Source organism: Clarias gariepinus, chromosome 8 (genome assembly GCF_024256425.1).
Source record: "Clarias gariepinus isolate MV-2021 ecotype Netherlands chromosome 8, CGAR_prim_01v2, whole genome shotgun sequence".
In the NCBI taxonomy this organism is placed as follows: Eukaryota; Metazoa; Chordata; class Actinopteri; order Siluriformes; family Clariidae; genus Clarias; species Clarias gariepinus.
The window spans coordinates 23226903-23250328 of NC_071107.1; the positions used below are offsets into that span (position 1 = coordinate 23226903).

The 23426-nt window shown below is 42.3% G+C and overlaps 1 protein-coding gene across 1 annotated transcript in view; it reads left to right on the forward strand.

Moving 5' to 3' along the window:
• Window positions 1-23426, forward strand: part of akt3a (v-akt murine thymoma viral oncogene homolog 3a) — a 104630-nt gene that overhangs the window by 58833 nt on the left and 22371 nt on the right. The window contains exons 3-4 of the mRNA XM_053501716.1: window positions 20931-21056; window positions 23095-23206. Coding sequence (XP_053357691.1) covers window positions 20931-21056; window positions 23095-23206 — 238 coding nt within the window. The remainder of the gene's footprint in view (window positions 1-20930; window positions 21057-23094; window positions 23207-23426) is intronic.

Consider the following 23426-nt stretch of genomic DNA (forward strand, 5'->3'; position numbering starts at 1 on the left):
TATGAGTTTGCATTGGATGTGATGTACAGTAATGTTGCTATTCATCTACTGTATCTCATACAGGTGGTGAGCTCTAAACTATTCACTCATTAGAAGGCAGCAGATTTTAATTGCTAAGTTTAAAAAAAAATTGTAGTTAAAAAAATAAAAATAAAAACGTAATATTGTATCGGGATATTTATATAATCGTGATACAGAATTCTAAGAAAAATCGAATCGGCACATATTTATTAATAATTTATATATATTAAATCGAAGCATATTTGTGACATTGACCAGATCAGAATTACTTTATAAAAAAAAAAAATAAAAACAGAAAAAATTTATAATAAACATACAGTATATTTGTTTTCTGATGACATTCGGAGGGATTTTCCGTTGGAAATGTCAAATTCTAAGAAATTCTTAGATTTTTAGATTCTTAAATTTGTGTAAATACATCTGTCTATATATTTAAGATTCTAATTTTCGTTTAAGTTTTAATGATTGTTTTTGTTTAATAAAAAAAAAAACATGTTTTTGCTAGTGGATTTTTTTTTTGCTATTTGGTTGTGTTTTAAACTCCTTTTGATTTTATACTGAGCTGGTAAAAGGGACTGAGGGGTTTGCCATTGGTTTACGTGTGAAAACTGAGAACGCTATTTTTGTGCAACCGTAATGCGTTTGCATTGAGAGAACAGAATGCAGTTGGTGTGCAGTATGCAGCTGTTTGCCTCTCTTGTAAATGATATACATTAAAGAGCACATGTCTGCTTTCTCAGCTGGCATGCATGCTTTGCGACCCTGGCCCTCGCAGATGACACCAGGCGTCTTCCTGTTTGAAGTCCAGCTCTCACTCCTGTTCTTTTGTATAGTGTAAAGCATGTGATCTATTCACAGCCTGGCGCTGCCAAGGTAGACGTGCGTGTGTGTGTGTGTGTGTGCGTGTGTGCGCGTGTGAAGATATAAAGCTAAGAAGATACTGTATAAGAACCAAATAATTTCTAATTATTGTTTTTTTCCTAATTATAAATTATATTAGCTTAATAGGGTTAGATTTTGAGAAATACTTTAAAAGGTGGGCAATTAATAACTATTGTTATTGTTTACTGCACGCTCCTCCCTCAATTCTGTTACAGTTTCTTATTATGGCTCTAAAAAAAAATTAACATTGGAGGGGGGATTCACTACTGTAGAATCTTGTCCTAATCATGTAAGTGACAGTTAGCATGGCTTTCAGACGGGATAAATGCTTGCCATATGGTCGACTGGCCATGTCCAAGTTTTCAAATTAGCGGCTCTCATCCCCCTCATTACTGCTGTTGGTAATGGTGAGGGGGAGTAGGCGGGGAGGTGTGGGGCATCCAGCGCGTGGCTAAGGTGGAGGCAGCCGCTTGTACGTGTAATGACTGGTCTGCTCCCTGAGACAGCCGTAAATTACCAGATAAGCTGGCCCGGCCTGGCTCTACCTCACGCTGCTACGCACTTCACCAAGTGTGAGGCTGGCAGCACCCGATCCCGCCAGCTTCTTTTACAGAAGCAGCTACAACAGCTTTAAAAGAGGCACGCTGATGTTCCGACTAAAACGGAGCAGTGGTTTTCTGGCTCGTTACAGTGGAAACACACTGCCGAGCCTTGTCTGAAACGGAGAAGTTGGGTGTCGGCTTACTTTCCACCTGCTTGCCTGCTTGGCTGCGTATACGGCCTGATTTCATTCAGCTGCACATCCCATAAGCTGTACATGAGCGTTTAATGATAAAATGATGCAAAAAATGGGGCTTAAAGCAAATACTGGTGTTTTTAATGTTTTCTCGCCTCTCAAGCATCAGCGTTGGAGGATACAATCCGAATATGTGTATAAAGATACCAAGGAGGAGAAGTCTGTGTGGTGTTTTAAACAGCGTAGATTAACAACTGGATGGAATAAATCCAATGGGATCGAGTCACATATCTGATTTTTGGCCAGGTAATTACTTGTGAAACATTACAGCAGTATTTTTAATCACAGGTCTGGTGCAAGGGCTATGACCTGAACATAGACATCACACTGTAAATCCCTCCATATGGAGCTCTGAACATGCAGATTACATCAGATTATCCATGGAACATGGATTTCAAGGTTTTAAAACAATGCTGTTATGTGGCTTTATGTTGACTTGGGTGAGATAACTAAATATGGGTTAAGAGGCTTTTAGAGCGCATCCTGTTTGCTCTTTTTGTAGCATTAATATATTACTACTGTATGTACTGTACTAGCGTTATAATAATGTTATAATGTTACGATATGTTTCCGTTGCCTGTACTTAATAACTCATTGTATTCTGTTATGATCTCATAATTTTCACGTAAATTTTTTTTATTGTTGCAATGGTCACAGCAGTCGTTCAATTTAAATATAAATTAGTGTATTTAATTGAATTAGATGTTACATATTTGTAACCTGAATCTCACCAAAGCAACATCTGGCTTATTAACCTAATATGAAAATCAACATACAAAATAATTATTTATTTAATTACACTTATTGATAAATTGTAAGTTGGTATATAATTGTAGTACTTAATTGATGATGATAATAAAAAGAATAAATAGTAAAGGTATTAAAGGTACACAAAAGTCCTGAATGGACGTCAGTTTTAAAGTCTCATGTTCGGTACATTTTTGTTTTTAATTTAGTATGCCTTAAACTGGAAAACATAATCTTCTACAAACTTGTAAACAATGGCAAACTGGCCATAATATCCTAAAAATATAATAAACAACTTGGGATATTTTGTTCCAAGAAAGTGACATCAAAAATGGTGACGCCATAGCAACATGGCTGTGCACATCATCAGGACCGAGTAAAACTTCTTGTTGTTAAAGGAGTTATACTGTACTGTATATATACTGTACACTGTGATTAAAGTATTAGCTTTAATCAACATGGACATATGGAGTCAATACAGTTCACTGTTAGAGGAAGAAAATATACATCACTCAGTTTCCCACTTCATCTACAGTACTGCGAGGTCGAACATGATGTAATTCTGATTTTATAACTAGTGCTTAGGATGTAACACAGAAATATACCTTAAATAAACTTGTTTTTTTGAATTTTAAAGCCTGTTCGTTTTCCATATTTCTGAATAGATATTTAACTCTTTTTCTACAAGGTAAGTCCTCAATGATGTGCGGCTTGTTGCATTAATTCAGATTAACTGAAATAATGCAGGAAATCCTCCATCATTAATTCCTGTTTTGACTAGTGTGTATTAAACCCCAAATAAATACTAATAAATTATTGACTCGATATTTAAACATTTGGAGGGGTTCATTAGTCTTATGTAAAATATTGATTTAATGTTCTCTAAGCTGTATTACACTGCCACTATATCAAGTGACGTTTTCCTTGATTATATTACCAGACTGCCAACTTGGCACAGGACGTATGCTAGTACTAGTTTCATCAGAATAAAGATAGAGTATGCGGAAAAAAAAAAGCAGATGAGCTAATCAGCATGTGACATCTCATAATGAATTCCCCACTGCTTTACAGGTATTTGACTCTGGCTTTTCTGAAGGCTGTTGTCTCAGTTAGTACTGTGATTATAGCTCGACTACTGTCCTTGTCCCATTATACAGGCATGGCAGGGGAATGGATCAATTGCTTGCGATTTACCCCTTTGACCTTGCTAATATTGTATTCCCGGGTGACCTAGTACGTCCCTGACCAAACACTTGACAAATTAGCTAGCATCAAACCGCTAGCATGTCAGGCAGTGAAAACATGGACAACTTTCCTTTTTGTACGAATGAGATTGTCGTGGTTAAGGTGTTATGGCAGGGTTTGTCTGCCTTCAGGTACTGTATCTTTGGCGGCTTTGTTCCTGTTTGGCATTTTGTTTGAGTTCCAGGTCCAAGCCATCAGGTTACTGGGTACATCAGTGCTTAAGGACTCCTGATCGGAAGGTCTTGGGTTTAAACCCTACCACCACCAAGTTGCCACTGGCCCTTAAGCAAGACCCTTAACCCTTATCTGCTCAGATCTGTAATAAGATAAAAATATAAGTTGCTTTTAATAAAGGTTTCTGCCAGATGCCGTAAATATAAATGTGTGAAGCATGCGCAAAGCAACTACAACATTTTCTGTCTCTGTTATATGCGCTGGAGTAGCTCGACCCCCAATCACATATCAGGGTCAGACTAGTCCTTCTTTGAGAAGTTTGACTGTCCAGTTTTAGTCTGCCTAACACAATGTCATGTAAACATACTGTGTGAGTGTATTCCGTTGCCACTCACTCCTCTGGCTTTTCCATTGTTAACGTTGCAGTTAAGTGTAACTGTGTGGAAACTATAGTGACTCATTTGTTAGCATTGTTGCCTTGAACCTCCAAGGATGGTGGTTCGGATCTTGTCTGGTGTGTAATTGTGTGTAAGTGTACGTGTGCCTGTGCACCGTCAATGGTTGGCACCCCATCTAGGGAGTCCTCTATCCTGTACCCAGACCTCCCTGGCATAGACCCCAGACTAAGAGGTTGGAGAAATGAATAAATTGTCTCACAGGCTCTCAGCTACGTGCATGGGTGCCTTTAGTTTATGATTGACGCAACTAATCTTAGAAGCAGGTGTGTCTATTAACTATATTTAACAGAGATGGAAATGGTCAAGAGAGGAAAAAGAAATGATTAAACAGGCCTACAGCAAAGTGTCTGCCTTAAGACTTAAGTAATCTTAATGGTGGTGATAATTAGACAGTGATTAAATACGCAGTTTCCCCCCCCCCCTCTGCGGGGCTGATCAGCACTCAGACACACTCAGACAGTTCGAGCAGCAGCTCAACAGTGAAAAATGTTGACTGTGTGGACATTAAACAGCTGACTCGCAAAAGCGTTATATGGAAATTTTACTGTTATGTTTTTACCTGTTAAATGCACGTTCCTCCAGAATCCAGCTGAGTTTTTACAGTTGCTGCTGCCGGCCAAGACGACACAGCTGCTAACATTATTACCCCCTTCTGTGTACTCTCCTTAAACCTGATAGGGTAAAAAGCTTATCTTTTTTTATCTTGTTGGTTCTGGTTCCACTTGAACTGTTTATTGCACTTTCCTTAAATGGTTACACAGAGAGAAAACTAGTGTTGCACAAGTCTAAAATGCAGCAATATAAAGTTGAAACGATGACATAACACTTGCACAGTACTTTTTTTTTAATCCCCTCAACTTACAGTTCAGATCTTAACTAAGAACCTAACATGTCCTGTAGTAGGTTTTGAAAAGTCCAACAGCTTAATAGAGCCTCTTTGGCATTGTGTTTGCATTTGATTTACGCTCCGAGCAGCAGCGTGGCACACGGGGCACTTCTTTAGCAGGGAGACGTTTGGGATGTGGCCGGGTTGTGTGTGTGTGTGTGCGTGCGTGCGTGCGTGCGTGTGTGCAGAGCTGAGACTTGCACGCACGAACCTCTTCTTCTCTTCTCCTCACCCTGCCGCCACATCCATCAACGCCTCAGCACGGCAGCACCACGGCACGCTGGGAGCTTGCCACGACTTACCACCGCAGCGTGATGGAGAGGAGAGAGCAAGAGGGAGAGAGAGAGGGAGAGGTGCTGCATGTGGAGAAAAAGTCATTTGAGTGTGTGTGACATTCAGTTTAGGAATGTGTGCAAGTTGGCGTAGTGTACTGTATGTGAAATGATGAATGATGAGTCCTCATGCTGCGCTTGTTGTTTTGTAGTGCTGGGGTCAGAGCTGTAGGGAACACGCCGCTACACAGTGTACTTTTTACAGGATTATTCACTCGATGAGCAGACTGACTGAGTACCAAGGCAAACTTTCCAGTTCTGGACGCTCATTTTTTTTTTTTTCAAAGAGAGAGAGATGCATATAGTCACTGGCTGCACAGCTGTGCAACAGCCACTTCCCCCTCTGCACCGCACACTCGTCGTGTCAGCTCTGCATGGGAGGGGTGTGCGAGTGTGTGTACAGCGCACATGTGATTTAGCAGTGGGGCCCTCGCACTCGCATGGCTTACGCAGCTGTATTGTAGTGGACGAACAAAGAGGTTATTATCATGTCGCCGAAGAGATGGTGCTGTGGGGGCCGACACTGGGACAGACAGTGTGTGTGTGTGTGTGTGTGTGTGTGTGTGTGTAGGAGGCTACTGATTGGGTGGCGAGGCATCACTAGTGTTGGAGACGATTGTTGACTTGCCATCTGCCGTGAAGAAAAGAGTATGTGTGTGCGGTGCAGCTATAGCTGTGTATTAAAGTGCTTTTGAGGTGGCTAGAAGAGGTGGGAGGGAGGGAAGGAGTGAGAGAAAGACAGGGAGAGAGAGATGAACATGTGCAGATGTCACACAGCATAATGACTGGAACTTGAGACTCAGTGCCAGGCTGCTGTTGCTTCTGCTCTCATTACTTCTAAGGCGGTGTGTGTGCCCTGTTTGTGTGTGTATGTGTGTATGTGTATATGCGTCAGAGTTTGAGTAAATGTGAAGGATGCGCACACCCGACTCTACCTTTCAGACCATGCCAATTTCAGCAGGAGTTAGCACCGAACCGCCGCTCGTGCTCCATAGAGTCGAGACGAGATGACGGACCGCTCTAGTGAAACACAGCAGCAACTGTGGCATCAGCGCAGCAGAGTCATTCTTTTTATTTTTTTATTTTTTTATCCACGTTTGTCACGTCCCTGAAGGAGCATCACTGGGCACGCTGTAATAACTTATTAATCAACACCGATAAACATCATCACAATGATGGTAACTGATGACTCAGGCATCGCCCCCTTCCCCGTACCCCCCCTCCCCCCCATTTTTTCCTCTTTATTGCGTTCATCGGCCAGGTCTATTTCCTGCTTAATGCACAGTCCAGCTAACATAAGCAAAATTCTGCACATTTTCTAACTCCAGCGTATTTTTCATTATTTGTCGACATGCCGAATGACTTCTCTTGTTTTCCAGTCGTAATATATTCTATGTGTTTATGAATTAAAGCGGCATTGTGTATGCTGTCAAGGGGATAAAGCTCTTCTTCTTCTTCTTTTTTTTTTTTTTTGTGAAGAGTCTGCCAACAGTAATTAAAAGAAAAACGAAGAACATCTCTGCATCGACCATTCTGTTCCAGTTGTACTTTCTGCCTTTTGTAGAGCAGGTTAATGACATCAGGAACAGGGAGAGAGTATTCCTGCTGTTACGGGTAGTTCTCATAAACATGGCGTCGCCCTGATGATTTCAGGTGACACGCCTGGGACATCGGTACAATTTTAGTTTTAGACATTAGTCCAGTGCGGAATGTCCAGATGGTACCAGCTTGAGGGAAGTCAGAGCCACTACGTCAAAAACAGCAGCTCGGCGGAAGACAGCAGTTTGTGAGTTCAAGTGCCATTCCTGTCCAGGCCCTATTGATCTGAATGAATAGACCTGCTTGAATGAAGCTGACCCAGTCTGGTGGCTGTTATAGCTTTAACCTGTGATGTCTGTTTGTGTGTGTGTGTGTGTGAGAGAGAGAGAAGGTGGAGGGGTAAATATTACAAGGCTACACATTTGTTTACTTTAATGTGTGTGTGTATCTGTCAGGAGCGATTGGCTACTATAGTAATATTGGAGCCTCTGTTAGTGCACAAAGGGCACTCTGGAATTGGGTGTGTGGTGAGGGGGCAGGTCGGACAATAGAGCTGAGGGGCTTCTCCATCTCCCCCGACGCCAGCTGCCTCCCAGCGCAGCAGCCTGCCCCGGTGGATGCACTACTGAATAAATAATACCGCCGGCCCCTACCCCTCTCCTATAATGGCCATTGAGAGCAGTCGAGGTCTGTGAAAGCGTGTTCAGGGAGTTCTGCACCTGTTCACCACTGGCCTGATGGTGCAGCTCCAGCTCTCTTCATGGCCTGCCTGTTGTTCCAGACCCGCCTTCCTGAGCCTCAGTGTTTGGGGCCCATTGTCCCTGTAAGGCTCCCCTTTTAATGAACTCCACCGCAGTTGGCCCTGGATATATTTAGCCCCAGTCACAGCAAGCTCTCGTCCCCTCCTGCTGCTGCTTGAGAAACTACAGCATAAGGCGTTTACTCTAAACGCAGACTTTGTTCTTGCAGTAAATTTCATCAGGTTTTAACCTTCCTTCCTTTACGTTAATGTCAAGCTTTTGGATAAAAAAAAAATATATGCCAAAGCTAAAACACAGCTTGTTTCGATTTGTATTCAAATTAATATTTGTCAATGGCATAGAACTGGTGAAGTATTCAAAAACAATACACTATGACAATGTTCCTGTCTTTTTTTGTCATTCTCTCTTTTTTTTTTGACTCATCTTCCAAGGTTATTTTATCCATCAATGGTGTCCAAACACACAGTGTCCTGAAGACATTTAGTCATGAGCTTCAGTGCGCTTGGAGGAGAACACTGATCACTTGAATTTATCGCACACCCATGCACATTTGGACTGAGACAGAGGACAGAGAGTGACCCCTACTGTCTACTGTCTAGTCCCTCCCCAGTGGAATTCTGGCTAATTCTGGCGTCTCCCAGGTCTGACGGTGGACACACACGTTTACACACACCGGATGAATGATTCAGCCTGGGTCAGAATGGGTTTTAAATATCTGTTAAGTAACAGTCATGCACTGGTGAGTCATGTGACAACTTCATAAGTGCAACATCGTTCAGAGAAACAGTACGTTCAGTTTGTGAACGCGGAATGTACCGCTGGTCCGTTGAGCTCGAAAACCCGATACACCGCCGTGACACTTGATGACAACACGCAGTACAAAATGAAAAAATGATTAGCCTTACCATCATAGGTTAGTTGTAGTCACGCTTCTATACGAATTAAACGAACTCGTGCCAAAATATAAACCTTGAACTTGTAAGTTAATACTCCAAGATCATAGGATTTATAGATAAGTTTAGAACCGGTCTAATCTAAGGTGATGTTTTTTGGGGTTGGTAACTCTAAGTGAACTACTTCTCTGCAGCAGAGCTACGTTTTGGTCTTGCTCAATGAATTTAATCTTGAGCAAAAAATTATAGAAAGAAAAAAATCCCTTGTGGTTGTTTCTAGAGTATTGATGTTTACCATTGTACTGGGAAAAAAACCCAAAAAAAACTGAGGTTTGCGGTGAAGCGGCAAGAAAAATGTGTGATGTAATTAGATGAAGCAATAAATGTCAGGTATTAAGACAATTACTGTAACCCGACATGAAATCATAGAATAAAAGTGTTTATGCCTGTCAGGTCTGCTTTGCTTTGTTCCGTTGGCTGTGCTTCACTCCGCCTCGCTGTATGCAGTGAGCTCACTGGAATACATTTTTAGAATTTTTTTTTTTTTACACGTTACGTTGAGACAGCTGGAGTCCGTGTCTCCTGCCTGCCTGCATTATACATGGGACAGAGTACAGTAACATGTGTAAGTCACCTTGTGAGACTGTCCAAATGTCATGAATTAATGATGACTGCGATGACAATCCCAGCAGATAGCAGACCTGGACTCAGGTGTGTATTTTAGGACACCGTGTTTCTGAGGTGTCTCATGACCATTAATGGGTGAAATAACCTTGGAAGCTGAGTCAAAAAAAAGAGAGAATGACAAAAAGAAAGACAGGAACATTGTCATAGTGAATTGTTCTTGAATACTTCAAAACACATCCTCTCTCTCTCGCTCTCTCTCTCTCTCTCTCTCTCTCTCTCGTGCCGGCTCGTTTAGGGGTTTCTCACACTCTCCCGTGTGTAACAGTTGGTATTGCGTCTTCTACCTCTCACCAGACTCAGCTGCTCACCCCAGGTGTGAGTGTGAGACAATGTCTATCCGAGGATGAAATCATGCATTTCAGGTTTCACACACTGTGTGAGGTGTGTATGCAGACTTGATGTGAAATGCCCTGACAGATACATGTTCTGCACATTTTCTATTATTTATGCCTTTTGTTAGTGTGTCCTCTCCCTGATTAAACAGCTGACCCTGTGTTATTGGCCGTCTCGCCATGCTTTAGCAGTGCTCGCGTCTCTCTATGTGCAAATTACACCAAGGTAACCCCTCACCACCGTCTGAGCGGCCGGATCTTCTGGTAATGATCGCGTTTGTTAGGAACTTTTCGGCAAATATCGTAATCCATGTACAGTATCTGAAAAATCAATGTGAGGGTATAAAATTATTCATGGGGCAATCTTAAAAAAATCTCTCTCTCTTTAATTCCATTTATTTCAGTGAGCTTTTCCCACATAATGTAAGTATCCTCATACTTAGTGTGTGTCTGTGTGTCTGTGTGTGTGTGTGTGTGTGTGTGTGTGTGTGTGTGTGTGTGTCTGTGTGTGTGTGTGTGTGTGTGTGTGTGTCTGTGTGTGTGTGTGTCTGTGTGTGTGTGTGTCTGTGTGTGTGTGTCTGTGTGTGTGTGTGTGTCTGTGTGTGTGTGTCTGTGTGTGTGTGTGTGTCTGTGTGTGTGTGTGTCTGTGTGTGTGTGTGTCTGTGTGTGTGTGTGTCTGTGTGTGTGTGTGTCTGTGTGTGTGTGTGTGTGTGTGTCTGTGTGTGTGTCTGTGTGTGTGTGTGTGTGTGTGTGTCTGTGTGTGTGTGTGTGTGTGTGTGTGTGTCTGTGTGTTTGTGTGTGTGTGTGTGTGTGTGTTTGTGTCTGTGTGTGTGTGTGTGTTTGTGTCTGTGTGTGTGTGTCTGTGTGTGTGTGTGTGTGTGTGTCTGTGTGTGTGTGTGTGTCTGTGTGTGTGTGTGTGTGTGTGTGTGTCTGTGTGTGTGTGTGTGTGTGTGTGTGTGTGTGTCTGTGTGTGTGTCTGTGTGTGTGTGTGTGTGTGTCTGTGTGTGTGTCTGTGTGTGTGTCTGTGTGTGTGTGTGTCTGTGTGTGTGTGTGTGTCTGTGTGTGTCTGTGTGTGTGTGTGTGTGTCTGTGTGTGTGTCTGTGTGTGTCTGTGTGTCTGTGTGTGTGTGTGTGTGTGTCTGTGTGTGTGTCTGTGTGTGTGTCTGTGTGTGTGTGTGTGTGTGTGTGTGTGTGTGTGTGTGAATATTAAACAACCTTGTACCCTGGTGCTGTTGAATTCTTTAAAGTGTTTGTTCGTAAACTTTTTGATTCATTTTTTATAACAGCAGCTCACACAGTAGTTCCGGGTTTATATCACATCACATGTTAATATTAATGCACTCATTCATCCAAGTTAGAATTTTTTGTAGTACCGGCATATTAACAAGGATGTCTATGGCAGACACTGCACATGATCTAAAGCTTATAATAAATGAATTATATCCCAGAGTCTCTAATGTTACTGCTTTGAAATGAGAAATTTTCCAGTTTCTTGAAAACATAAGAAATTTATTTATTTTTTATTTTTTATTTTTTTTAATTAATTTCAAACGAGGTAAAAAAAAAAAAACAGGCTTCTGGTTGAAGGACTGGTTATTGCAGCTCTACCAACTGATATTAGAAACTAACCTATCTCTCAAATTTGACTATGAGCAACTAAATTCCCATGTGTTCTCTTTGCTGTGCTATCAGAGGAATAAAACACTAAGGGATTCAGTTACAGGAGAAGCATCAGCTTTCAGGTGGTAACAGAAACGTTCAGAAGCTTTGGGTCAGGCTGCTCGCACCCCTGTATGGTCAGTGGTAATGCAACCTATGTGTGTCTGTGACGAGAGAGAGAGAGAGAGAGAGAGAGAGGTGTGGCAAGGATGTGCTTTGGTCTGCATCTTGTTTTTTAATTGTTTTGGCTGAACTGTAGGCAAATGTTCTTGAATATTGTTTGTGCCTCTTACTTGATTGTTCCCCACCTTTTGACTCTTCCTCTCTCATACACACACTAACATACACAGAAGCTCTTCTACACAGGTCGATGCTGACTGTAACTGTAGGCCAGTGCCATCTAGTGGCCAAATGCAAACATGTGTGTGTGTGTTTGTGGATGGAAGAAAGGATGCATGAATGATTACACGATCCTTTAAGTTCTTCCACGCTCCTCTGTGCCCCCCCCCCCCACACACACACATTTGTATTACTATATACTGCACAACAGAATCATTTTAATACTTTTAAAAATATCATGAAAATGAGGCCTGTTTTTATTTACCGTACTTGTGCGAGTTAAAGATAACTGCACACTTTCAGTGTGTCACTCAAGCGGTACCTTCTGTTACAAGAACACGCAGTGACATCCTCAAGCTCAGTTACACTCATTCTGCAGTGTGAGAGTTCTACACATTCTGTTCATGAACACACAGATTTGTGTGTGTGTGCTGTTGGGCCCAGTGTGCCAGTTCCCTGCACCAGCAGGGGGTCTGGAGGAGCACCAGGAGGCCAAGCTGTGTGCATCTGGCAGTGTGATGTGCATGCAGGCCCCCTGGGAGAAGCCCCACGTCCCCAGGCAGCCACCCATTGTCTCTGCCTTCACCGTCCCTGTGCCCGGCTCTGCAGCGGGCATCTGCACTCGGGTAACAGATGATTCCATGACGCGGATCATCCGGCCTCAAGGGGGAACAAAGCTTTACTACATGTGACAAACTGTTCTTTGGGCCTCAGCTTCGATTGATTTCAGTGTAGGAAAGAAACTTGGATCAATTGGCTAATTTGTGAAAAGCAATTGGTTTTATTAGTAATATTACAGGAGGAAACGAAAACAACTTCACATCAGATCACATCAATTATAGAATATCTTTATCTTGTGTAGTCTTCTGCTACACTAATGGACTTATCCCAGTGTTTCACTAGTGCATGGATACCATCAAGGGAGAACGTTTTCTCAGTTTGCCAGAGCCACGGTCAGTCTGACTGCTTCATATCTAAAAATGCTGGCCTCCCAGGAACTCCTTTAATGGCACAAACATGTGGAAATGGCTTGGAGCGAGGTCAGGACTGTACAAGGGATGTGGCCATAACTTCCAGCTGTTCCTGTAATGTGCAAGTTGTGCAGAGCGTTGATTGTGTGTAGGATTCCCCCTGACAGATGCCTCTCTTGCTCAAGTTAACAAAATGTTCTCCATCGATTTTCAAGGATCAGGGGTTCTACTCTCTGGGAACAACTGCAGTGGGCTTCGAGCCACCTCGACTGGGGACATCATTCACAGGCACATGGCCTTCTTCAAAGTATTTGCAACATTAGTCCAAGTCTTAATGCCAGTTGGTTTTATGCCTTCGTTTACAAGAAATTTTCACAGAAAAAGTCTCGGTTTGACTTGAACACCATATATGTTTATGTATAACATGATATATTATTTTTATATCTAATTAAAAACAAAAATGACACTTTCTCTTGCATTGTCACATTACATTAAATTGATATGAATCATGGATTTCAGGTGTGGGTGTGTGTTTGTAAAAGAGTGTGTTTATTAATTTTTTTTTAAATGCATTATGCACTGTTGCACAGGCCTCGTGTTGATCGGATGCAGTAAGTCCCAAGGCAATATGCCTGATGTGCAGTATCCAGCTTCACCACACACACGTACACACACACACACGTACGTACGCACGCACGCACATGCAGGCCTGTTGTTGCAGTATGCTAATGACACTAATACAGGCTAAGTGGATTGGCTTGAATCTGCTCTGCACATAAGTTGTCTGAGAACCTTTTTTTCTCAAAGCCCCGACTTCATCGAGACAGAGACGATCCACATACAAAGTTCACACAGAATATGTGTCTAGGTCCCTGTGTACTCCGTTCTTAAGCCCACTTGTTTGCGCCATTGATCTTAATGAATGTAATCCCACTCAAACAGCCGAGTGCTTTGTTATTTATCAAGAGAGCGTTTCTGGCCTTATTGTTTAAGCCGGCCTGTTGCCTCTTGCTTCCATCAGACATCCTGCCAGACATTCCTACACCCTTTTCTACTCACTAAGTCTCTATAGAGCCTCCATGGGACCCTGTGCACTAATTGAACCAAGAGGTCTTTGTGTCTGCCTGTCTAAACTGTTAACATGACCTTCGCCTGTATGAGGAGATCACTTGCCTTAGACTTCTTGGACAAATCAGGGAAAAGAAAATACTGCAAATCCCTACCAGTAAGCATCGCCAGTTTGACCTCCTCGTCTTAGCGGAGCCTTGAAATTGCACTTGACAACTTCTCAGCTGTAGCCTCCTTCCAGTGGCGCTAAGTAGCGACTCTGTGTCTGTCTGTCCTGGTGGTGGTCCTGTTCAGTAGTGAATAAAGAAGTTGTCTTAGGGAAAAATGATTAGAGAGGAAATCTCACGACTGAGTTTAGCTTCCATTGTTAAAGAAATGGTTCTAGGTGCATTTGATGTCATTTTTTTTGTGCTTCTGTTCAAAGTACCATTTTCATCCGTGATGTAATTAACATTAGCTGTAATGTATTTCCAAAATTGTGTATTTTTATTATAATATTTGGTACGACTGGTGTGTTTTTTATAAAAGGTTCAGATGATGGTGCAGCAGTGCCGAATGTTTAAAGATAGACCTGCAGTGCAGAAGTCTTTCCTTCATCCCTAATGATAAAGTGCATTTTTTTTTAAAAATGAATTTTATGCAAAGCCATCACTGAACTCATTTTCAGGAAAATCTGGAAGCGTAGCATGAAAACGTTCCCGCTGTACAGCCTACATCTGTCCGATTCTTTGTTAAAAAGTAAAGCTGGTGCTTTCGAAAGTTCTCGTTTACTGGGACTGACTGATCAGCTTCCTGATATGATTCATCACATTGTTTTTTTTTTTTGCATATCCCTGTATAGCTATAAATAAATTTCCTGGTATCCTGATTTGCGAAATGGAAATAAGTCTTAGTACCTGCCAAAGACAGATGTCCAGCATCATGAACCAGAGTATCATGCTCTTTGATGTAATAACGAGGGAACATTTGCTCAGAGCAAATAAACTGAGCGTTGTTTAGAAAGCATTTTTTCGGCAGCTGGAGCCAGAAACATTTTTTTTTTTTATAATTTTTTTTTTTATATATTCTGCAGAAATCTCACCCATGCTTAGAAAGACATCATTTGTGTGCGTGTCTGTGTGTGTATATATGTATGTATGTGTATATATATATATATATATATAAAACATTCTAACTCCGTTTGTGTGCAGATGAGTCAGAGAAAGAGGGAGAGAGGGAATGAGAGGGAGGGAGAAATAGAAAGAGTGGGCCCGTGTTGCCTGTTAGTGTTGCCATCTTGCTAAAACAGCTCCAAAAATGTTCTTCAGCAAGGCTGTGCTGAACTGAACGCACCTAGCACAGGAACAGCTCTGCTATAATGCTGCCCACGTCTGCGGGCGCGTGCCTGAGCCTGGGCTACGCTGGAGCGGCTGTGGACGCTCATGCCCAGGCGAGCTGCTGCCGCTTGGAGTGCCCAGCGTGTGCTGGAACGCGGCAGGCACCACTCCCACAGCACCCATCACATGCTCATCTTTAAGCCATCTGCAAAGCAGAGCGCTCCCAGCCAAAGCATTAAATTAAATCCTTGTTTGGACTGATTAACAAATGGCCTTGTTTTTTGTGTTCGTGCTTTTTCTCTCTTTTGTCCCCCCCCGCTTTCCACCGCGCCCCCTCCGCTCACTCGCGCGCTCATTCTTTTCCTCCCGCCTGCCTGATACGCCGTCGTGCAGAAAACATCATGGAAGTAACGAGCGAGTTTTCAGAGTTTCGCGCAAGTTTGCCGAACGGGTGGCGATGTTGTGTGGTGGGGGGGGGGAGTTTGCTCAAGAACGCGTCTGTCTGGAAGCGGCCCGTCCAACTCCCTGTCCCACAGGCGTCCGGCTGTCACAGACCACAGACAAATGAACAATTAATCTAGGCTTGTAATTGAATGGCGCCCAGTATGATATTTTAATTGTGCAGTTGGAGCTGTCTAGATCGCAGAACTTAATGGGAGAATGGTGGCAGGAAATGAGAATTTTTCACTGCATATTTACAGATCGCAAATCATTGGTGCTCCTCGTATTGAGAGAGCTTCTCAACTCGAATCTTCCAGGCGCCTTCGGTAACAAGAAAATCTAGCCGGTCAATTTGTGCAGGTGTCTGAAAACCTTGTGCATGCGAGCCGCTCTGCTGCGTGCCAGACTAACTCTTCTACTGATTTGGATTTGAAGGACACCAGGCTGTACGAGTCAGCGTGAGTAACTGGGTAGAGCTCAGTCTACACTTTGTGCGCCCTTCTGTTGCCTCTTTATCCACTTCAGTACCTCAGTGATTTCCAACTAAACCCGTTAACATGGTCGATGCTTTGATGAGCCAACACCTCAAGACACTCATGCTGTTTCCTGTCTCCAGGTACAGATAGGTTATTCAGAATGCATAATAATGTAATGTTTATACAAGGTTCGCCATATAGGTATTTAAGGCGTTAACCCTATCCCTGGGTAATTTTATGTGCCCGTAGTCACCAATAACAGTGGCACTGTTATGGGTCGGATATATTCCGCGGCAAGTGAACAATCATTTCTAAGGGTGCGGTTACTTTTAAAGAGTAAGGATTGAAGCAGGTAAAGGCTGAATTATGATGATGAGACGACTGGGTCAGAGCATCTCCAAACATCAAGGCGTGTGGTGCGTCTCTGGTGTGCAGTGGTTGTAGTACACACATATGTGGCCAGAGGAAGGACAACCGGCGAACCGGGGACAGGATCGTGGGTCTTGACAAACAAGTCTGATACATGGAGGTCTCACCCCACAGCTTACACAACTAATTGTAGATCCCCATTGTGCCACTAAAACAGCTCCGACCCATCGAGGCATGGAAGAAAGACCTAAAAAATGTGGCACAGATACCACAGCATACCTACAGAGGACTTCTGTGGTCCATGGCACAAGGGGGACAAAATTTAGGCTGCCAGATTTGATCAAAAATTCACATTTAGATTGTTTTGACTCGTATTGTGATTGCGATTTAAACTGCGATAAACCTTTTTTTTTTATTATCAAATAATGGAACAAATAATCACTTTTGGATATTATTTATCTCCTCGAAAGTATAAAAATGATATAAAATATATAAAAATAAACAATTATTTAAGTTGTTGACTTCACAAACTTTACATGAATTTCTAGCTATGTGTATATTCCCTGTAATACATCACAGTAGTTATCGTACTACCTTACAGTATATTTACTTTATAGTTATTAAATATAAATACATTAAATATGTCACGAAATATATTAAATCTAGCTATTATAGATATCGTCTCTATATTAGCTGTTAGTAGATATCATGTACAGAGTTACGCATTATACTTGAAAAAAGTCTTAATTTGTCTAAATGATAATACATAGAATTTAAATATAATAAAAAAAATAATAATAATAAAGTTACAACTTTGTAGGTGTAGCTTTTGCAAAAAGCTTTTTTTTGTTGCTTTTTTAATTCTCCCTGCAAAAAGCAAGTGTTTGAAGACATAAATTCATATAAATTAATTTTGCAAACGTGAAGAAGCTGTACTTGCTACACATCGCAGTATACATTCTCAATCATCCTACTGTACATCGATTTTCTTTTGCCGATTAACTTATTTCTGTTATTTTAGAGAAGGTTTGTGTGACAAGCTGCTAGACAGAGACATTTTGTTCTACCATCTACACAGTTCTACCTCTCTCTGTCCGTCTGTCTCTCTCTCTCTCTGTCTCTCTCTCTTTCCCCCCTCATTCCTTCTCTTTTTTTTTTCGTGGAAAGGCGGCTGCCTCTGTTCAGCTGCTCCCTCCTACCCATCGACTCCACCGCCTGATGGAGGCATAGCGGCGAAGACCTCCGTCTCCTCAAATTAACATGAGCAGGTGTTTTTCTCTGATGTGTTAATTAAGAGAAGCTGGTGTCATTATGCTTTAAGTGGATGTTACAAATAGAACATGTTGTTTATTTCCTCTTCTGATGGAAAAAAAAGTGATCAGAGCTGTCACAGAGGCCTGTGTGTCACTTGCTGGAGATAGCGCCTAATTACCAGGAGTTTAGAATCAGAAAGCACACGTCTGGGGATTCTCCGGCTCCTGCGCTCACGTGGCTTCCAGATTGTCTGTCTTAATAGATAAGATTCGAGGCCATAAAACTCCTCCGGTGCAGTTTCGAGGTTAGATTCTGCAGATTTAATGGATTTTTGACTTTAGATTAGTTTAACATTAAAACAGGAAACTCGCATTTCTTTTGGAGGTGTGGTGATGGGGAAAGGACGGCCAAATACTGTATATTGCACAACGTCTGCCGTGTGTAGCCGGAGTTAGGATACTGTGCAGTGACTACATGTAATTATATTACATAAGTAACAGACACTTTATCTGTATATTATTGCTGGAGCTTTGCAGGTCGTCGTGAGTCAGAATTACTTGAGAATGCAGCGGGCCTTTCGCCAGGACAGCAGCAGTATCCTGCTATGATAAGATGCATGCCTTGTGTTTTTTTTCCCTTCATCTATACTTGCACATTTCCCTTCAGGATGATGAAGGCTATCACTTAATTAATCCATTTTTTTCTTCATATAATTTTACGTGATTAAAACGAATCATTTCTGCATATCTGACGTAACAGTAGGTTTTGTGTTTTTCTATCATTTTTTTTTTGGTTTTGTTTTTTTAAAAGACAATTTTAGACAGCGCTCACCGCTATTTTTCTAAATCTTGTATGAACCAGGCACATGGACGTATTTTTTTTCCCCTATTCCTCCTAATGAGCTTTAATGGCTGCTGGCCAATCTTTATAGAATAGTGTCTTTTAGACATGACAAGCAAACCCCACAGTTCATAGCTGAAAAAAAGAATAAAGAGCGCAGCTTAAAAAACAATTTGCACCCTGTCTCTGATAAAGGTACTCTGTACTATTGTATTTTATAGTTCAAAGAATGTAGTACACAATAATCTACCCAAGGATCTGCTAATGTAAGTGATTATTAGCTTAGGTGTAGTTTATAGTCTAGGTAGTCTTTGGTTAGTCTAGCCAGGTTCAACTTGAGACAAAGAAAATCTGTTTCCAACGGATCATTAGTTCAGCACCTTGAATTCCCCACAGTCCACCCACCCACCGCTCTTCTATCAAACACAGGGTGTTCAAATCAAACTGGGACTTTTGATTGTAGCGTATGGTGTGTACTTGTATGTTGGGTAAGAGTCTCCTCCAAAGTCTTCTCCAAATCACAAGGCCTGGTTTGACTCGGAACGTTTTTTTTATACGGTAGCTACCAACCAGGAGGGGAGAAGACATCATCACGTGTCTCCTCAGAGACAGGTGAAGCTAGCCACTATGTTTTTTCGATCTGCTGCTCAGACTGTGTCACAAGGCAATGTAATACAGAGGAGATGCTTATCTGAGTTCACACATGCCCCTGATCGCCTAGTGTTGCTATGATTGACAGGGAAGTAAGAGAACGCCATCGCAAACCCTTATCTGATGCACCACGTTTAAAATGGCTCAGTTTGACTCTGTTATGTGACCCTGCCTTGTTACCAGATGCCTTATTGGCTGGTTTTGTCACATGGGGAGAAAGACTGCCTTGCTCTTTGTCCCAACATGACCTGTTGTAATAACCCGGCTGAGAATGTGGAATACATGTAATGGTGATGTCCAGCCTTCACTCCTACACGCAGGATGGAACCATGAATCACTCCCTAATTAACCGTTTGCTGACTGACCAGGTCTTTGTGTATTACACAACACCTCAGGTATTCTTACTAGAGTTTATTCCACAAACCTCAACCATGATGTGCTGTAGTCAAATGTTCTAGATATTTTTATTTGAGTTATAGTTATGTAACATCTGTTCTGGCTTTAAATCTTAACCTGAACTTGTGAGGCAACTCGTAGTCTGATAAGGTGTTAACGTAAGAGATGCTTCGGATAAATTAGCCCTAACACATTATTCTAAATGCCACATGCCTCATAACAGATCTATTTAATGTGTGTTAAAGTGTCAGTGCCTGGGAAAATGTGTGTGTGTGTGTGTGTGTGTGTGTGTGTGTGTGTGCACATTCAATAGGCCTGCCTCCCTACATGCTGATGTTGACACTCTTGTAATCCTGCTGCTGATTATTAGATAGTGCAGGCTGTTGCACCAGAAGTTTTATACGATAATACAATGAGAGCAGCTGCTCAGCAGATGTTGTGTTTTGCGCTTTAACCTAGAGGGGTTAAAGGTTTTACAATCACCCTCTGTGGCAACGAGCTGATCTTACAGGCCCCCCCCCTGCCCGACATTCCCCACCCTACATATACCCTGTGTCACTCCAGTGTGGACGTGGTCCACTCTAACATCTGCCCCTGAATTCAGCCGTGTTAATGATATAATCCCAGTGTCAGGCCAGTGAGTTGAAAGCAGCCTCTCATCTCATCTAGCTTACCTTGTTTATTTTTAATGTGTGCTGCTCAGGTATTGTACTGTAGTTGATAAAGTCGAAACATTTTTTTAAATAACATGGGGCATTCAAGTGAAACCAGGACTTTGGAATCTCATGAAAGTAAAACCATTAGTATCTTGTCCTCTTCTACACTAATGCATTTATCCGAGTATTTTGTTACTGCTTGTATACTATCATGGTAGAAAGTTTTCTCAGTATGCCAGAAACTTGATCAAACTGCTTGCTCCATGTCTGGATCTCTGGCCTCCCAGGAACTCCTTTAAGGGCTCAAATATGTAGGAATGGCTTGGAGTGAGGATGATTGAGGATGAGGATGAATGATTGTGTGTCCAGTTCCCACAGACGATGTGTCTCTTCTGCATGCTGGTGACAAGTTATCCATCAGACGATCTGCTCCGTGAATGTTCTCTGGAATTTTTTTTTAAACGTCTACACCATTCAGAAGTTAAACTGCAGAGTACCTGAAAGTCTCATCTCCATAGTGGGCTTGAAGTCTGATTGTAAATGTCAATCTATTTTACACCTTTATTCATGAGAAATTTCAGCACAAATCCTGGTTTGACTTGAACGCCCCTTATATGGTGCATTAGGAAAGTGCTTTTATGCATCAGCCACAGTTTCGCTGTTCTTCTTTCAGCACTTTCTATACTAAAATAAAAAAAAATCCCCAAATTTTCTTTCTGTTTTATTTCTCATCTCTACACAGGTGAATATATCAAGAATTGGAGACCACGCTACTTTCTGCTCAAAACTGATGGATCCTTCATTGGGTACAAGGAGAAGCCGCAGGACGCAGATCTCCCCTACCCGCTCAATAACTTCTCTGTTGCTAGTGAGTAAACATCATGTGGTGTTGCACTTGCCTTAGCATGTGATCAGGTGTGTTGTGTGTTCTAGCTTCCCTCACCCATGGCTAAAACAAACACAGTAGTATGTTGAATCTGGAGATTCAGTCATCCGTACAGCAGGCCTGCTTCCATCATGTTAGTCTGCTAATGTGAATCGTTTACTGTGATATTGCACTCCACACACCTGTGCAAAAAAATGATGTAACTTACTGCAGTGTATACATATTAATTTAATTCGTAGCGATAACAGTTGTGTGTCAAATCTTTTTCCGTTAAAAAAGATAAATATGCATAATGATTAATATTTATTAGTTTCAGTTTTCGGTTGCTTTCATGGTGCAATAGTGAGCATCTGGTGAAGTAAACTCATCGGTAACCTCTAGAATCGCGCACAGCAAACGTGCACATGATCTTCCATGGCATGCTGGGTAATGGGCCCAGAGAACTGGCTCCAGGACACATCGAGTGATCCTCTGTCCCTCATCCTCCCATCCGTCAAGAGGCGCGGCCAGGTTTTAATCTAAAGCCTGGAAGAGAGAGGAGTGGCCATACATGCGGCCCAGGCTGCTTGGCAGGGGAGCCGATTGCCACATCTGTTGCAGAAAGCTGGGAGGCCAGGTGGTTGTGGGAGGCTCATAGTCTAATGCGCTGTCTCTCCACACCCTGCCCATCCGCCTCCGGACCGTTCGGACACACGTACTCACACACTCACACTCACACGCACGCACATTCTGACCAGATCTACATCTGCCCACCAGGCAGTGCAATCAATATTCCCAATTAGTCCGTTCTAACAATGATTGCAACATATGACGAATCCCATCAATATGTTACAATTTTGTAACTTATTTGTTTTTGTTATTATTACATGTATTATTCCACTATAATAATTTAATCAGAAGTAATGTCATGCCTACTGCCGTGTTTGTGTTTTTCCCTTCGAAATGTTTTTATTTTAATTTTTTTTACCCCTTGGCTAATGTGTTTAATTTTATTTTCATTTTATTTCTTCATAGTACAAATGCAATATTTAGAATGCTCACATGCAAGTATGTTCCTTCCAAATCTTTTGATGCTTCTCATTCCTAATTTGCAGTGAAGCAATCGCCATGTTTGTCTCCTGATGTTTTCCGCGCTTGGCACCCCCTCAACCTTATTTTGGACCCGAGAAAGCTAAAGCACGGCACGAGCGGCGGAATTTGCAGCTTCTGGGTTGTTTAATTGGCATGATCGCTCTGCTTAGCAGCTCTTGCTTCAAGCAAAGCTCGTCATCTGTGATCCTACGTGGCAAAGCAAACAATGCTGTCGGCTCAGCTTCTGCTCCTCCTGAGGTGTCACATTCCGGCTGCTGTGACCTTGTTTTTCTGCTCACAGCGGGCGCCTCTAATTTTCATCTACTGCCCAGGTAGAGCGCGCACCCCATGACATCTGCGCCGTTGCCATTAACCTTCGGGACCAAATGTAGGCCGCGGTGCTGTTAGCTGGCGGCTGGAACTGGCCGGCTGAGAACCCTCGTGATGAGCCGAAGGCTGAGCGTTTCACCTGTCGTCCAGATATTTTCCTCCGATGTCCGCTGTGACAATGAGCCAGGCTCAGAGATCACCTCCACTCCCTACGAGCAGAGACACGGTCAAAAATAGTCAAGTCCCTTTTCATATAGAGAAACATCTGGTGTCTCCGACCTGCGTGCTGTTTATAGGAAAGCTGTCCCTGTTCAGTTCGTCTCTCTCTTTCTCATTTTTCTCGCCGTGGTGTCGTGTTGCCTTCTCCTGCTCTCTTAGCCTTTCCTCTGCTAACAACCATTTGTTTCAACCTGCACTGGCCTGTTTATCAAACACTAACAGCTCCCAGCAGCTGGCCAGCCTGACCTCACTACATACACCAAATATGCTCTTGGTTGTAGGTCAGATTTTCCTTAATTAGATTTTTTTTTTTCTTTCTCCGGTAACCTCCTGTGTATAGGATTTAAGCGTCAAATCACACCTCTTTTCTCACTCCTCTTCTCGATTCCCTCCGTTATAGAATGCCAGCTGATGAAAACCGAACGGCCAAAGCCCAACACGTTTATCATCAGATGTCTCCAGTGGACCACAGTCATTGAAAGGACTTTCCACGTGGACACTCCAGAGGAAAGGTGAGTCCTGTTTCTAGTAGAGAAAAATAGTTCTGATCCGCATAGCATGCCAGCTTCTTTGGCACAAAGAAGACGTTTATATTAAAAAAAAAAAAAAAAAAGTAGCATAATTATTCCATCATCACTTAAAAAGTGAGCTGTTAAAAAAGCACTGGCCTGTATCCTCCAGCTGTTAGTTTCTCAGCAGGAAGGACGAGTGTTTAGAAATACAAACACAAAG